The sequence below is a fragment of the Idiotropiscis lumnitzeri genome, unplaced genomic scaffold (assembly GCF_059441095.1).
Source record: "Idiotropiscis lumnitzeri isolate Australia: NSW breed Sydney's pygmy pipehorse unplaced genomic scaffold, RoL_Ilum_1.0 HiC_scaffold_282, whole genome shotgun sequence".
Lineage (NCBI taxonomy): Eukaryota > Metazoa > Chordata > Actinopteri > Syngnathiformes > Syngnathidae > Idiotropiscis > Idiotropiscis lumnitzeri.
The window spans coordinates 25,782-41,316 of NW_028283820.1; the positions used below are offsets into that span (position 1 = coordinate 25,782).

Sequence of the window (15,535 nt, forward strand, 5' to 3'; positions counted from 1 at the left end):
CCCCATCTGTGGTCCCTTCTCAAGGTTTCTCACCTTTCCCCTAATGGGATTTTGAGTTTTTCCTTGCCCTCCTGGGGGTTAAGATCAGTGGATGTCGATTGTGGTTATGTAAAGCCCTTTGAGACTGTCTCTGATTAAGGGCTATACAAATAAAATTGACTTGACGCATATGCATTCCCATCACGCTAGTCTTTGGGATTTCCCTCCAAAAATCCCCCAGAGGGAGAGCAGATGCGTCTCCCCGTTGATACGACCAGTCTACTAGTGACCACCTTAAATTACTCTCATACCCTGGAAGGTCACTGACCTGGCAAGAGAATTGCCACCACCATAAACAATGCTCAGGCCTATTTTCTATCTCTTTTATTCAGAAAGTGAAATATTAAATGTATGTGAGGGGATATTTGAAGACTTTGAGTTTTGTTCAATGGACCATACATATACGACCCAGCCAAACACACCGAGAAAACCAGCGCTGACTCCAGTCGCCATCAAGTTGCCAACTCCTGACATACCAAAACCTTTGAGAGAAACTGAGCCGATTTGCGTTTCTCTTTCTGGTTCTTTTTATAGTTCAACTTCTAGTTTAGTTTTTCACCTTTTCACACTGCGTAATGAAGGCCAGTTGAGCAAGTGGAACAAGTGATTTTATTGATGACTGTGGAAGGTACCGATTTCATAAGCAGTTTCTTCTCACACCTTTTCCATTAAGTACGATTAAAAAGACAACTGAAAAGCATAACGTTAACAAATGTTATTCCAGGCAAAAGCAATTAATTTTATTTACATGTTTGAAGTAAACACACAAAAAAAAAATCATCACTCAGACACAATGGTTCTTCTGGCAATGATCACATTGGCTTAGTGTCAATAAAAGAGCTATGCAAAACTAAATTTATCATATTTCATTCAAAATCACATTTACATCTTACCACAAAGAGTCAGTTCCTTCAGTTTTTTGTTTTCTTTTTTTAAGCTTCAAGGATCGCTGCTATTCTCACCAGCACAATCGTGTCTCTTAGCACTCCGTTTAGTGGAGAATTTTTTAGCACAAACGCTGCAACTGAATGGCTTGTCTCCACTGTGCGTTCTTGTGTGGATTCCTAAATTTGACTTTACAGAGAAGCTTTTGCCACAAACTGAGCAGGAAAAGGGTTTTTCTCCAGTGTGTATTCTTCTATGTTTAGTTAAATCTTGCTTTTGAGAGAAACTCTTGCCACAAACTGAGCAGGAAAAAGGTTTTTCACCACTGTGTGTTCTTGTGTGTCTTGTTAAAGTTGACTTATACAGGAAGCTTTGGCCACAAACTGAGCAGGAAAAAGGTTTTTCACCACTGTGTGTTCTTGTGTGTTCTGTTAAATATGTCTTTCTTGAGAAGCATTTTCCACAAAATGAGCAGGAAAAAGGTTTTTCACCACTGTGTGTTGTTGTGTGTTTTGTTAAACTTATCTTATGAGAGAAACTCTTGCCACAAACTGAGCAGGAAAAAGGTTTTTCTCCAGTGTGTGTTCTTGTGTGCCTTGTTAATTGTGCCTTTTGAGAGAAGCTTTTGCCACAAACTGAGCAGATTAAAGGTTTTTCTCCAGTGTGTGTTCTTGTGTGCCTTACTAAAGACTTTGGAGAGAAGCATTTACTGCAAACTGAGCAAGAAAAAAGTTTTTCTCCACTGTGTGTTCTTGTGTGGTTTGTTAAATGCGACTTTTGAGAGAAACTCTTGCCACAAACTGAGCAGGAAAAGGGTTTTTCTCCAGTGTGTGTTTTTGTGTGCCCTTTTAAAGACAACTTTGAAGTTAATGAGTCTGTGTGACATGCCCTTTCACCTTTGGCTTGCCCATCATCATCATTTTCATCATCATCATAAGTATCATCATCGTGATGAGCATCTGATAATGTGTCCTCATTATGTACTTGTGATGGTCCCCATTGGTCTTCATCACCTTCTGTTGTCACGTGACTACTTGAGATGCTGCTTGGAGGCTCCGCCCCTCTGTTGTCCTCACTCTCATCCTTGTTTTCATCTTCAGTCTTGATTGGGACACCGTTCACTGGTGACTTGTTGATCTCCTCCTCCTCCTTTTTGATGTGAGTCAAGTCTGGCTCCTCTTTCACAGAACAGAGATTGTATTCACTGACGTCTGCAGGACACAAAAAGACAAATTTGGTTTGGTCAAGTCAAAGCTCAGGCGGCAACTTTGTCTTATAATGTTTCTACCGTGCTACCTTGACTTGTGCCTGCCGCATACGGAGCAATGCGTGCGACTCCAACTTGGACCGGACTATGGGGGCATTTCACAAAATTACGTCCGACGATGTAAACCTCCTTTTAGCAGCACAACAGTGATAAACGAGCATTTAAAAAGGAAGCATGTTGCGGCTGATGCCCGATTTCATTCCTGACATTGTCACAGACGTTTCTGGAAGCGAGCTGAAGTTAGCACACACAGGCTCTTGTGTGCGTCTGATGGAACACCTGTTGTGGGACCCGAACATATTGATGCAGACCACTGGGGGCCATCGCAACATAATGTCATCGATAAAATAGGAATCCTTCAAGTGAAATATGTTTACAAGTATTTCATTTTGCATTTAGAGATAGTTTCATCGTGGGTACTTTTTGATTCCATTATAATCTGGATCCGTAAAAGAATTAAAGGGGCCCTGGAATCGGAGTGGCTATTTATTGCATGATTTACGTTTGTTTGTTTTTTTTTTACCCAAAATGACATTTATCCTGCTAGTACATTCCGACATTCCCCCTTTTCCTTTTTTTAAATAAAATTTCTGTTTCTAAATCAAATTTAAAACAAAATTATGTTTGAAGAGACAAAATCCCTTCACATAAGCATTAAGCAACAACACTTTCACTCTGACTTTCATGTTGACATATTTGAATAATGACTGTATATTTTAACGTTATCCAATACATATTCAAATTAGACTAAGATACACCATAATATTTTAAGAGTTCACTCAATTATTTTGGAACTGCAATGATGCTTAACTGCCAAAGGGTGTCAGGAATGAGCAACAAAGGAACACAAGACCTCCCACTGATACATCATCATTGTCATTTGGATAAATTACCAGGAACTATGAGATGCAAACCACCTGGGCCACAGGAACTTTATTACCAGGAACTAAATGTTCCTGGACTTGTAGGTAGAAAAGGGGGTTGTGAAGTTCAGCCTTTTTAAGCCCATAGTAAGCCAAAGATGCAGATGCATTCCTTGCAGCATGCGCTTGTTCACTGATGAGATCCGTGCAACCCTGGATGGATGCATTAAATGTATTTTAAATGTTTGGATGAAGTGAAACTATGCACACGTGCACAAAACAGTGCAGAGCCACCCGAGGTTCATTGACTCTCATTCGACGAAGCCAGTACAAAGTTAATAAATAAATAAATAAGACCAATACGTACTTCATTTAAAAAAAAAAAAACGTAATATTTATTTAATTTATCCACTAAAATTGATCAACCGCCATTGATGTTTTCGCCGCAGTGTGCACATTTTTTAGAGTCGGGCAGAATTCCTTCCGTAAGGAATTGCTTGAACAAGATATAAAAACCAGAAAATGTAAAATGTTAAACGAGTTCAAATTTTATCCTGGGAAAAACATGGAGTTCACCCCTCACTATTGGTTATTCTTTGGCATATATTTTCTGCACTGATTACATTTGACAAAAAATTGCTCAGCAGACCTGCAAGTAAAAGGCAATATTTAAAAATAAAACGGCAATAACCTTGAACGATTTCCCCAAACAACTTAATGTTGTGATGCATATTTCTAATGAAAGAAAGTCGTTCGAAACAAAGCAAATGAGAGTAAGACGTCTACAAACCTGCTTTGAGTGGCACAACACGAGGCTGGTTGCAAACTTCGTCCAGCAGTTGATGATGTTGCTCGTTCTCTTCTTTTATTCCACAAAGTTCCTCTTTGTACTTGGGTGTCGTTATTTCACACATTTTCAAATGATAATTCCAAAAAATCCGCACTCGATCTCTGCTTGGCGATGAGTCATGTGCCTCTTTTCGTTAGCGGCTAGCTAGCTAACAAGCTAAGCTAACTACGCCGAAAAGCATCAACGCGCGAAGATGAGGTTATCGGGACACAAAGACTTAATGAATTATGTCGTAGTCCTTTAGAGTAGCACTGGACATCCTTTGAGAAAATTACAGTCAGTTCCACACTAAATCAGAAGAATTTAGCGGTGGGTGTTTTTGTTCCGGTGTGGACGGGTCGGTGGATGTGGTCGAGGTCCTTCGGAAGCTGCGCGCTTGCTAATGACGTCATGCTTTAAGCACGTATTTTTCAAATATATTTCTTTGCCTCTGTGTTTGTTTTTACACCTGGCTGTTCTCTTTTAATATATATTCTATGTAATATTTTAATTCGGTTGATAAAAAAATGTAACAAAATAATTAAAATAACGCCACAAAAGCGAGTCAGCTCCGACGTCACTTCCTCCCTATGCCCGGAGAAGCCGCTGCTGGAACAGCAGTGGGAAGGTTACGTTTCTCCTACGGAACGAAGCAACAATGCTGTGGTTCAATCGGGCTGCAAGATTGTATGAATATAATGTCTGCATATACTCGCAGTGCCTCTCAATTATTTCACGCCCGCCCCTACCAAGAAGAAAAAGATTCGCGCCCCCCCCACCGCCAATTTTTTTCTGTCTTTGTATATTGAGATTAGATTGTCAATAAAATATCCCTTAACTAACCTACATTGATAAGAAATATAGTTTCAAGAACTATTATCGTGAGGATCTCGAAGCTCAGTACTCTGTTGTGCAAATATTGATGAGATGACAAATATTTGTCATGTCATGTCATGATCCACACCGCTTATCCTGAACAGGGTTGCGGGAGAGTGCTGGAGCCAATTCCAGCTGACTTCGGGCGAAAGGCACACTCCACCCTGAACTGGTCGCCAGCCAGTCACAGGGCAGACATAGACACCGTCACTGAGAGGGAACTGAACCCACGTTGCCTGCACACAACTCAGGCGAGTGTACCACTACACCATCAGGGACATGATAAATATTTACTAATACGTTTTTTGCCAAAAACTTTATTAACATTAACAAACACAGTTATTAATACGTACATAATATAGAAAAGACAAAAAGAAGAGCCAGGGGGATTTTAAACAAAAATTCTATATGAATAACATAAAGCAACAGCTTTAGTATTGTTGGAGTTGAGTCACCGTGGAAATGAGAAGTATTTAGTAAATCAACTTTTAAAAGCCAAACTTACGCCAATGCGTGTTCGGTTTTTGTACTCAAGAAGAAAAGGGTCAAATAAAGACTCAACAACTGATTAGAGTTCCGATATTTAGTTTCTTCCATTTCTGGAGTTCAGGAAATAGTACAAAGACAGATATCTGGGTGGCTTTTTCTTAATCTCACGAGAAACTGCACTCGGGCGAGCACAGTCAAAAAATGTGCACCATCTTTCAGCCCAGCTTCAGTTTTTATAGGAGTTTTTTATGTCAAGAGTAATGTAGGTTGAATCAGTTGAATCGGTCGTCCTCGCTCCCTCCCACGGCACGGGTCCACGTCCAAGGGAAGGTCCTCCCCAGGTTAGTCATCGTCTGGATAGTTGATTCCTGTCTGGTCCCCAAGACTGGCACGCCAAGGCTGGCCTTCTCCGGCTGGCAGTCTCTCCGTCTCTCCAGCTGGCATTGCTCTGGAATCTTGTCGGTGTGCATGTGTGCGTGTGTATGTGCACATGTATATGCAGGTATACGTGTATGTGCAGGTGTAAGGGTGTGTCTGTGTTTATGCATGCGTATATGCATGTGCTCTGATCTCCAATTGTTCCGTCTTTCAGAATGTGTTTTTTTATAGCGTCTGCGTGAGTCCTCCAGTGCCCAATTTGGTATGTTTGCATCTCTACAGCCAATGTGGAGAATGTGCTTTGTCGTATTTGACCACGAAGTGCTGTGAATGTGAATGCAAGTCATGGAAATGCTATGTGTGCAAATTTGTTCTCACTACCCAAAATTTCAATAAAGTTCACACATTTAAACTAAGTACTATAAATTTAGCATATGAGAAAAATATAATAAATCAGAAAACAGGACTACAATCCCAGTTATTCTTGTGACCCGTGCTTCTACTTTCATCTGATAAATGCTTTTTGTTTCATCAATGTTTAACATATTCCGTAAATATGAACCTGCTAAATTAAATAATTGACCTTCTGTCCTGTAAGTGTTTAAAATAATGCCAGCAATCATAATACAATCCTTCATTTATTGCAGTCGTCTTATCATTGCAGTTGTCAGGGTCGCCGGTCGGCGAGGAGGAGGTGGACCCAGAATGCGAGGAAGCTGGAGAAGGTGTAACTTAAGCAATTTATTAGGGGACCAAAATAATGACAGACAACGGGGCAGGGTGCAAAATAAGAAAGACGAACTTAACGTGGCAAACTGGATCACAAGAGTGAGGAGCAAGGACAGGGACAAATGCTAGGGGGCGAGAGCGGGGGCGAGAGCGGGGGCGAGAGCGGGGGCGAGAGCGGGGGCGAGAGCGGGGGCGAGAGCGGGGGCGAGAGCGGGGGCGAGAGCGGGGGCGAGAGCGGGGGCGAGAGCGGGGGCGAGAGCGGGGGCGAGAGCGGGGGCGAGGACAAGTGCATGAACGAGATCAGAGAGCGGTGGTGACAGTCCGTAACGGAGCAATGCACCGCCAATGAGTTGTCGGAGTGAGGTGTTCAAATAGTCCAGTAATTAGGGGAGCAGATGGGCATCAGATGTGTGAGGGTAACGGGGAACAGGTGCGTGGCTGGTGGGGAACGAGTGCTGGAGGGAACGCCCCACTCAGCTGACTAAATAAACAGAATGAGCACTTGGCAGGAAGGTGAAGAAAATAATAACAAAAACACTGACATGACCGACACGGGTTATGACAGCAGTATTTTTTTTATCATTGCAGCATTTTATTAATTTTCCCTCTGTACCATAGACAGACATTCGGAGTGTTTCCTTACACTTGTAAATGTTGTGGGATGTAAGTGTGTATATACACATGGGGATTTGTGTGTTTACGTATATACTGTGTATATTCGCATAGGTTTGCTTTTTCTGAATGTCTGCTGCAAATGTTATACATTAACGGCTACATTGCACCACCGCCTCGGTGTGATCTATATCTTTGCTGCTGTAACACTGCAAATTTCCCCATTGTGGGACTATTGAAGGACATCTTTATCGTTATCTTTAAAAACCTTGTGTTGGTGCTTGCAAAATAATTTTCCATAAGATTAAGATTGAACAAAATGGGGAAACAAAAATTTAAAAAGTAAATACTGTAACTATTAAACATTGAATACTAAATTATTCCTAAAACAGATCAATGAATCTTGAAATTAATAGTGAATTATTGTAGTTTAATAAATACTGAAACGAATAATGAAATATTACAGTACTTTAAATAAATACCGAAATCATTTTCAAACACAATAACAGTTAAGTAATAAAAGAGTGACATATTTTCATTTAAAATTCGCAATCACATCACAACCTGGTGAAAAACCCTGTAAAAAGGCAAATATGTTGACATAAAGTATCACTTTATCATGTCAACTGTTAATAATAGGGAAATACATTTGGAATACTATCCAACCAACAACATGGTGTCAGATGTATAAACAAAACCAGCAACAAAAGTCAAATTCAATACATCGCTGAAGTTCATATTTGGGAACTAAAATGTTTGTTCATGTGCATACGGTTTAAATCTTACGTTTTTTCTCTGTTTCGAAGAAGATAACAATGATTTGCATCGCAAATGGCGACATCTGTCGGTGAGTTGGTGACAGTGCTCCACAAAGCCAGCAGCCAATCAAATCACAGCGGGGTGTGTCCTGTTCTTCGGTTTTCGTGCCGAACAGACTGCCATTTTCTCGGAGGAAATTCTTTCAGTGCGACTCTGAAAAGACGACGCCATCTTTCATTCGTCTCGTCGAACAAAGAGAAGCTCACGAGTTATCGCCAAGCAGAGATCAAGTGCGGATTTGTTGAGATTGGCGTTTGAAAATGTGTGCAAGAACGACACCCAAGTACAAAGAGAAACTTTGTGGAATAAAAGAAGAGAACGAGCAACATCTTCAACTGCTGGACGAAGTTTGTAACCAGCCTCGTGTTGTGCCACTCAAAGCAGGTTTGTACACGTCTTACTCTCATTTGCTTTGTAAAGAACGACTTTCTATCGTTAAAAATATGCATCACAACATTAAGTTGTTTGGGGAAATCGTTCAAGGTTATTGCCGTTTTATTTTTAAATATTGCCTTTTACTTGTCGGTTTGCTGAACATTTGTTTATGCCAAATGAAATCAGTCCAGAAAATGGATGCCAAAGAAAAAACAATAGTGGGGGGTAAACTCCGTGTTTTTTTTCCCAGTTTAAAATTTGAACTGATTATTTAACATTTTACATATTCCAGTTTTTTATACGTTGTGAAAGAAATTAAGTTTGTCATGTCTCAAAACTATGCTGACAGACAGATGTAGTGTATTTTTATATCCACTGTTGGAGTTGAGCCACCGAGAAAATGAGAAACATTTAGTAAATGAATCTTCAAAGCCAAACTTACTCCATAGCGTGTTCGTTTTTTGTACTCAAGAAGAAAAGGGTCAAATAAAGACTCAACAACAACTGATTACAGTTGCGATATTTTAGTTTCTTCGATTTCTGGAGTTCAGGAAATAGTATCTGGGCGGCTTTTTCTTAATCTGATGAGAAACTGTACTCAGACGAGTCCAATCGAAAAATGGCGCGCTGATCTCAGCCCAGCCTCACATTTTATAGGTTTTCTATGTCAAGGGTCATGTAGGTTGAATCGGTCGTCCTTGCTCCCTCCCCCGGTCCACGTCCAAGGCTGACCTTCTCGGGCAGGCGGCAGTCTCTCCGTCTCTCCTGCTCACATTCCCCTGCAATCTCGTCAGTGTACAGATTGTGTGGTCTATGTTTTCCCAGATGAAATTGTTATGTTTTTGGTGTTCTTGATAGTGTCCCTGTGACGTCCTCCCCTGCCCAACTTGATATGTTTGTATCTTCTATGGCCTATGTGGAGAATGTGTTTTATTGTATTTGTCCATGAAGTGCTATCTGGTTTGTCATCAGTTTGACCCGAGCCGACTGAATCTGTTTGTTCTGAATGAGAGTGTGGGTCATGAAAATACGATGTGGTCAAATTTGAGGTCTTACATTTAAACTAAATCATATAAATTTAGCATATGAATGCATCAGTAAACACCATGACTACAATCCCAGTCAATCTTATCGATGCACTGTACTTCTACATTCATTTGAGAAATGCTTTTTGTTTAATCAATGTCGAACATATTCAGTAAATATGAACCTGCTAAATTAAATAATTGACCTTCTGTCCCGTAAGTGTTTAAAATAATGCCAGCAATCATAATACAATCCTTCAATATTCATGTCCGGTGTGGCCATTCCCTATAAGAAGGGAAGGCCGGAGAGAGGGGACACCTTTCCCTTTTTTCTTTTTGGGGAGACTTCTTTTGACATCAGCATGTGACGAGAATAAAATCTCTTTCTCGCCAAAATGGCTGTGTCAGAGAATCTTTTTCCATCACCAATTCTGCCATGCTCGGCGACCTGTCCGGAGGGAAGCTGAGCCAGACCCACACATCAACAACAAAATATACCTCATTTTTGGCATTTTGCTCCATTGAGGGTCTCAGGGTGCTGGGGCGCAGGCGTTCAACAACCGGCCGGCTGAACTTTCGGTGAGATGCTTTTACTCACAATGGGTGTTGTGCGCCTGTGTCCAAGCGGTCGGGGCTTTTGGGGTCGTTAAAGAGAGTTTGTGCGTGTGGGTCTGCTGGCTGATTGGTCATGGAAAATTTCCCTGTGTTAGTTTCAATTATAGTTTTAACAAGAGGCCAATATCATGACTGATTAAGACATTAAAAGATGTCAAAGTAACCGCACTGTGAAAGAACATACGGAAATGTATAAATAAATAAATAAATAAATGATTAAAAAAATTATGATGGGAACTCAGTAAATGGGGACGAGTGTGGGAGAAATGTGCAGAAGATAAAGAAAAGAAAGGTCTAGTGCTTAAAGAGATGAGAAATAAGAAGTGTACAATTATAGCTATAGACAACATAGTCGTGAATAAGCTCAGTTTGAGCACAGACCCTGGCCAGGGTGTAAATTTTAGCAGGAAAATCATGAGCTGAAAATAGAAATAATGAAGAGCAGCGCGCTTCCACATATCGTATTGGGCACTTTGTGGCATGGAACACAGTAAGGATCGAGGCGTACCGTTGTGTGGAGGGCCCGACGGTTTTGCTGGTACGTAGCAAGAGATACGCTGTTCAGATACGTACCCTGTGATGACTCGTGTTCTGGTCAAGGCCACACAAAATCAAAAACCTGGCTACCATCTCAGGGTTCGCGGTTAACCGCTTCCCGATTGCCCGGGGCAAGTGTAATTTGGCCACGGGCAAGGTAAAATTATGGGCAACTTGCCCGACCGGGCAAGCATTTTTTAAAGCAGCCAAATATCTTTAATTTCGACGAAAACTGTGGTGTGATCTGTTTGTGTGCACTGTATGGTGATGGTTTAACCCAGACACCCCCTTATGTTGTGGTATGGTCCATTGGCCTTATCGGGGGCAATGGGCGGGCGCTACGGGGATCAGTTAGTTCAGTGAAAGTCGAGTTAAAGTGGACGTCAATGAATCCCGCAATATTGGAACTCGCTGTAGTTGCATCCTCATTTGAAGTTTGAAAAACACAACAAAAACCGACGATATTTCGGCCGAAAATTGAACCAGACACCGTTGTTAATTTTCACCGCCGGCGGGGGAAAAGAGTGGGACAGAGAGGCCGCGAGCAGCAGCTCGCCTGCTCGCAGCCGCTCCATGCAACTCCTCTCTCCTCCTCTTCTCACCGGCTCGGCTTTTATTAGTTTGACTCAAGAATCACAAGAAATTAGAATACAATGAAGGTCTGTTTAGCCTAAACTAAATCACCAGAATACAGGAGATGAATTTACAATGGTGGTCTGTTTTAGACTAAACTAATCAGCAGAAGACAGAAAACATCAATAACTAATCATCAGGAGACAGCAAGCATAACATGACAACTCACGGTGTAAAGGTTACTTTAACTAAACACATCTTCAGGATACTGTGTCTGTGTGTAGTTAAAGCAACGTGTGCATGTGTGTTCCAGCTGTGCGTGTGTGCTATAACATAAATGTCAGTATGTGTGTGTGCAAATATTAATGAGTGTATATAAACATGATCATAAATACACAAAACTGATTACATAAAGTTACTTTAAGTCAATGTGATCCTCAATTTATCTTACATTTCCACATAAGAAGGGAAGGCTCATAGGACTGGACTTTCTACGAACAGCTCAGTGCGTGCTTGACCTGGGGAGGAACACGTTGGCTTTTCCAAGACGTCCCACAGTTGAAATGGTGCGCCCTACACAGCCTGAAAAGTCATTCCTTCCGACGTCGAGCGCAGCCATTGCACAGCAGGAGTCTGATCCCACCCATGAACCGCTGGCTCCTATGACTTCTCCACCCACATCAGATGCCCACATTGATGAGCATTCCTCTCCCCCGGCCCCGTGGTCCATGACAGGTGGAGTGGACAGATTGACGGCAGTGCGCGAAGTGTGGAAGCGCAACAGTGATGGTTTAGAACCCAAGCAACAGGAGGAGCTGTGGCAACTGTTGTGGGACTTTAAGGACATTTTTGCGCTGACAGAAGAGGAGGTGGGCAGAACAGACTTGGTGCAGCACCAAATTGACACGGGGGATGCACGACCTATCAAAGCACGCCCCCGCCGCCTTCCCCTTGCACATCAGGCAGATGCGGACAGCGCAATTGAGGAGATGCTGAAAGCTGGCATCATTGAGCCATCTGTCAGCCCTTGGGCCTCAGGGGTTGTCATGGTAAAAAAAAAAAAGACAGTGAAGAAAAGGTTCTGTGTGGACTATAGACCCTTAAACAGCGTGACCAAGAAAGAATCCTATCTACTGATGAGAATCTGGATATGGTGTCTGGATCGTCCTGGTTCTCCTCATTAGACCTGCGCAGTGGATATTGGCAGGTGCCCCTCAGCCCTGAAGCCAGGTCAAAGACTGCTTTCTGTACTGGCAGGGGGTTGTGGCAGTTTCAAGTTCTCTGTTTCGGCCTGTGTAATGCACCTGCTACCTTTGAGCGGCTTATGGACAAGGTGCTGGCTGGCATCCCCCGACAGAATTGTTTGGTCTATTTGGATGACATCCTGTTCCATGGGAACTCTTTCCATGCAGCCTTGGAGGCCCTGCGACAGGTCTTACAAAGAATTTCCACTGCAGGTCTGAAGCTTCACCCTGACAAGTGCTGCTTTATGAGAAGAGAGCTTGAGTTCCTGGGACACAAAGTTGGAAGGGAAGACATTAGCACTTTGGAGGAGAAAGTGCGAGCCGTGAGGGACTGGACGACTCCCAGCAAGAGCTTTCTTGGGCTGGCATCCTATTACAGGCGATTCGGTCGAGGTTTCTCATGTCTAGCTGCACCACCAGGGTTCGCGGTTAACCGCTTCCCGATTGCCCGGGGCAAGTGAAATCTGGCCACGGGCAAGGTAAAATTATGGGCAACTTGCCTGACCGGGCAAGCATTTTTTAAAGCAACCAAATATCTTTAATTTCGACGAAAACTGTGGTGTGATCCGTTTGTGTGCACTGTATGGTGATGGTTTAACCCAGACACCCCCTTATGTTGTGGTATGGTCCATTGGCCTTATTGGGGGCAATGGGCGGGCGCTACGGGGATCAGTTAGTTCAGTGAAAGTCGAGTTAAAGTGGACGTCAATAAATCCCGCAGTATTGGAACTCGCTGTAGTCGCATCCTCATTTGAAGTTTGAAAAACACAACAAAAACCGACGATATTTCGGCCGAAAATTGACAGCCGGAAGTTTTCTTACCTTCTGCGCATGTTTACAAGTGGCGACAAGTTCGTTCAAATCCGAACATTTCGGATTCCTCTGACATGACAAAAATACCTCGAATATTTTTAAGTCGACAATTCAGTTGCGAGTAAGGAAGGGAGTCATATTTGATTATTGGCTGTTAATTCATTTGCTCCATGACGTGACCTGACATAGTGTCAGTGACTGTCTTCTGTTTATGCTATGAAACTTATGGAGGCAGCGCCACAGGCACTGGTCTTAAAGGAATACACAAATTTCCCACACTCATAATTTACTCATGTGATTCCTCAATTAATACGCTCTCCTGGACTTAAAATTGATAATCTGGATTGCTGTAACATAATTTTCCCAATTTAACATGCAGATTTGTTAATTATTAAAACTACAATTAACATTTTCAATAACTGCACAGCATGATACATGCTGTTGTGAGTAGGGTTTCATGGTTGATGATGAAAACAAGATTAATTTATGCTTATCAGATTATATGTTTATTTACATTTGTGGCGCACATTTTACAACCATAAACATTTTATTCTTCGAGAAAAAATATTGTCACTTGCCCAAGTCGGGCAAGTAATTTGGCCACTCGGGCAAGTCAAATTTTAGTGGCACTTGCCCTATGGGCAAGCAGTTTTTAAAGTTAACCGCGAACCCTGACTAGACCTTTCTTTTCTTTATCTTCTGCACATTTCTCCCGCACTAAGTCCCTATTTACTTAGTTCTTATCATTTTTTTCCCATTTATTTATTTATTTTTTCATACTTTTTCTAATGTTCTTTCATAGTGTGGTTACTTTGACATCTTTGAATGTTTTAATCATTTATAGAGGCCTCTTGTTTAAACAATAATTGAAACTAACACAGGGACATTTTCCATGACCAATCAGCCAGCAGACCCACACGCACAAGCTCTCTTTAACGTCCCCAAAAGCCGCGACCGCTTGGACTCAGGCGCACAACACCCATTGTGAGTAAAAGCATCTCACCGAAAGTTCAGCCGGCCGGCTGTTGAACGCCTGCGCCCCAGCACCCCGAGACCCTCAATGGAGCAAAATGCCAAAAATGTGGTATATTTTGTTGTTGATGTGTGGGTCTGGCTCTGCTTCCCTCCGGACAGGTCGCCGAGCATGGCAGAATTGGTGATGGAAAAAAATTCTCTGACACAGCCATTTTGGCGAGAAAGAGATTTTATTCTCGTCACATGCTGATGTCAAAAGAAGTCTCCCCAAAAAGAAAAAAGGGAAAGGTGTCCCCTCTCTCCGGCCTTCCCTTCTTATAGGGAATGGCCACACCGGACATGAATATTGAAGGATTGTATTTCGATTGCTGGCATTATATTAAACACTTACGGGACAGAAGGTCAATTATTTAATTTAGCAGGTTCATATTTACTGAATATGTTAAACATTGATTAAACAAAAAGCATTTATCAAATGAAAGTAGAAGAACAGTGCATCGATAAGATTGACTGGGATTGTAGTCATGGTGTTTACTGATGCATTCATATGCTAAATTGATATGACTTAGTTTAAATGTAAGACCTCAAAATTGCACACATAGTATTTTCATGACCCACACTTTCATTCAGAACAAACAGATTCAGTCTGCTCAGGTCAAACTGATGACAAACCAGATCGCACTTCATGGACAAATACGACAAAACACATTCTCCACATAGGCCATCGAAGATTCAAACATATCAAGTTGGGCCGGGGAGGACGTCACAGGGACACTATCAAGAACACCAAAAAACATAACAATTTGATCTGGGAAAACATACACCACACAATCTGTACACTGACGAGATTACAGGGGAATGTGAGCAGGAGAGACGGAGAGACTGCCGCCTGCCTGAGAAGGTCAGCCTTGGACGTGGAATGTGGACCGGGCCGGGGGAAGGAGCAAGGACGACCGATTCAAACTACATGACCCTTGACATAGAAAACGTATAAAATTTGAGGCTGGGCTGAGATCAGAGCGCCATTTTTCGATTGTACTCGTCTGTACGGAAGAGGATTAGGGCCATGAATGAGAAAAAAAAAGATTGGAAGGATTCTGACTTTAATCTCAGAATTCTGACTTTAAAGTGAGAATTCTGACTTTAAAGTGAGAATTCTGACTTTTTGTCATGGAGCAATGCATTGTGGGATGAAAATGTCAGAGCATGGTGTGTATGCCTTTGGAAAGTCCTAATATGTCGTCACCAAGCGACTTTTTGCGTGGCCGAGGAGTGTCGGAGGACATCGTTGCACTTTTGGAGGAGCAGAGGGTGAGTAAACAGTGCGTCGTTCATTTGGTGGCTGTCGCGTCCGTAACTCTCACGCTACGTGTAGCTAGTCGCTCTGTTGCAAATTAGCATATCATGAAGGGATGCGCTCCATTTGCATACGCAGTTTCTGAGACTTTTGGTCCTTCAATAACCAGTTTAGATAAAGCAATTTTGGTGTCGTCACAGCGTCGCTAAAACACGCGCATCATATCTGGCTGTTTAGAGAGATGTGCTGTCATGCTTTGGGCTTTTTGTCTGTTGTCTAAACCTGGGACGTTTCT

General features: G+C 42.2%; 1 protein-coding gene across 1 annotated transcript; it reads right to left on the reverse strand.

Annotated features, from left to right (window-relative positions):
• Window positions 1-630: 630 nt before the first annotated feature.
• On the reverse strand, window positions 631-3,990 carry LOC148314488 (uncharacterized). The gene is made up of 2 exons (XM_088287663.1): window positions 3,845-3,990; window positions 631-2,135 (listed from the first exon to the last, which is right to left on the reverse strand). Exons 1-2 carry the CDS (start codon window positions 3,966-3,968, stop codon window positions 979-981), a joined length of 1,281 nt encoding a protein of 426 aa, XP_088143789.1. The 5' UTR covers window positions 3,969-3,990; the 3' UTR covers window positions 631-978.
• Window positions 3,991-15,535: the final 11,545 nt, after the last annotated feature.

What these genes read in the sequence shown, in the direction of transcription:
- LOC148314488 (XM_088287663.1), bottom strand. Translation starts at nt 3,968, where the DNA reads ATGTGTGAAATAACGACACCCAAGTACAAAGAGGAACTTTGTGGAATA. An exon ending in TGTTGTGCCACTCAAAGCAG is followed by an intron (nt 2,136 to 3,844) that starts GTTTGTAGACGT and finishes TGTGTCCTGCAG; the next exon opens with ACGTCAGTGAATACAATCTC.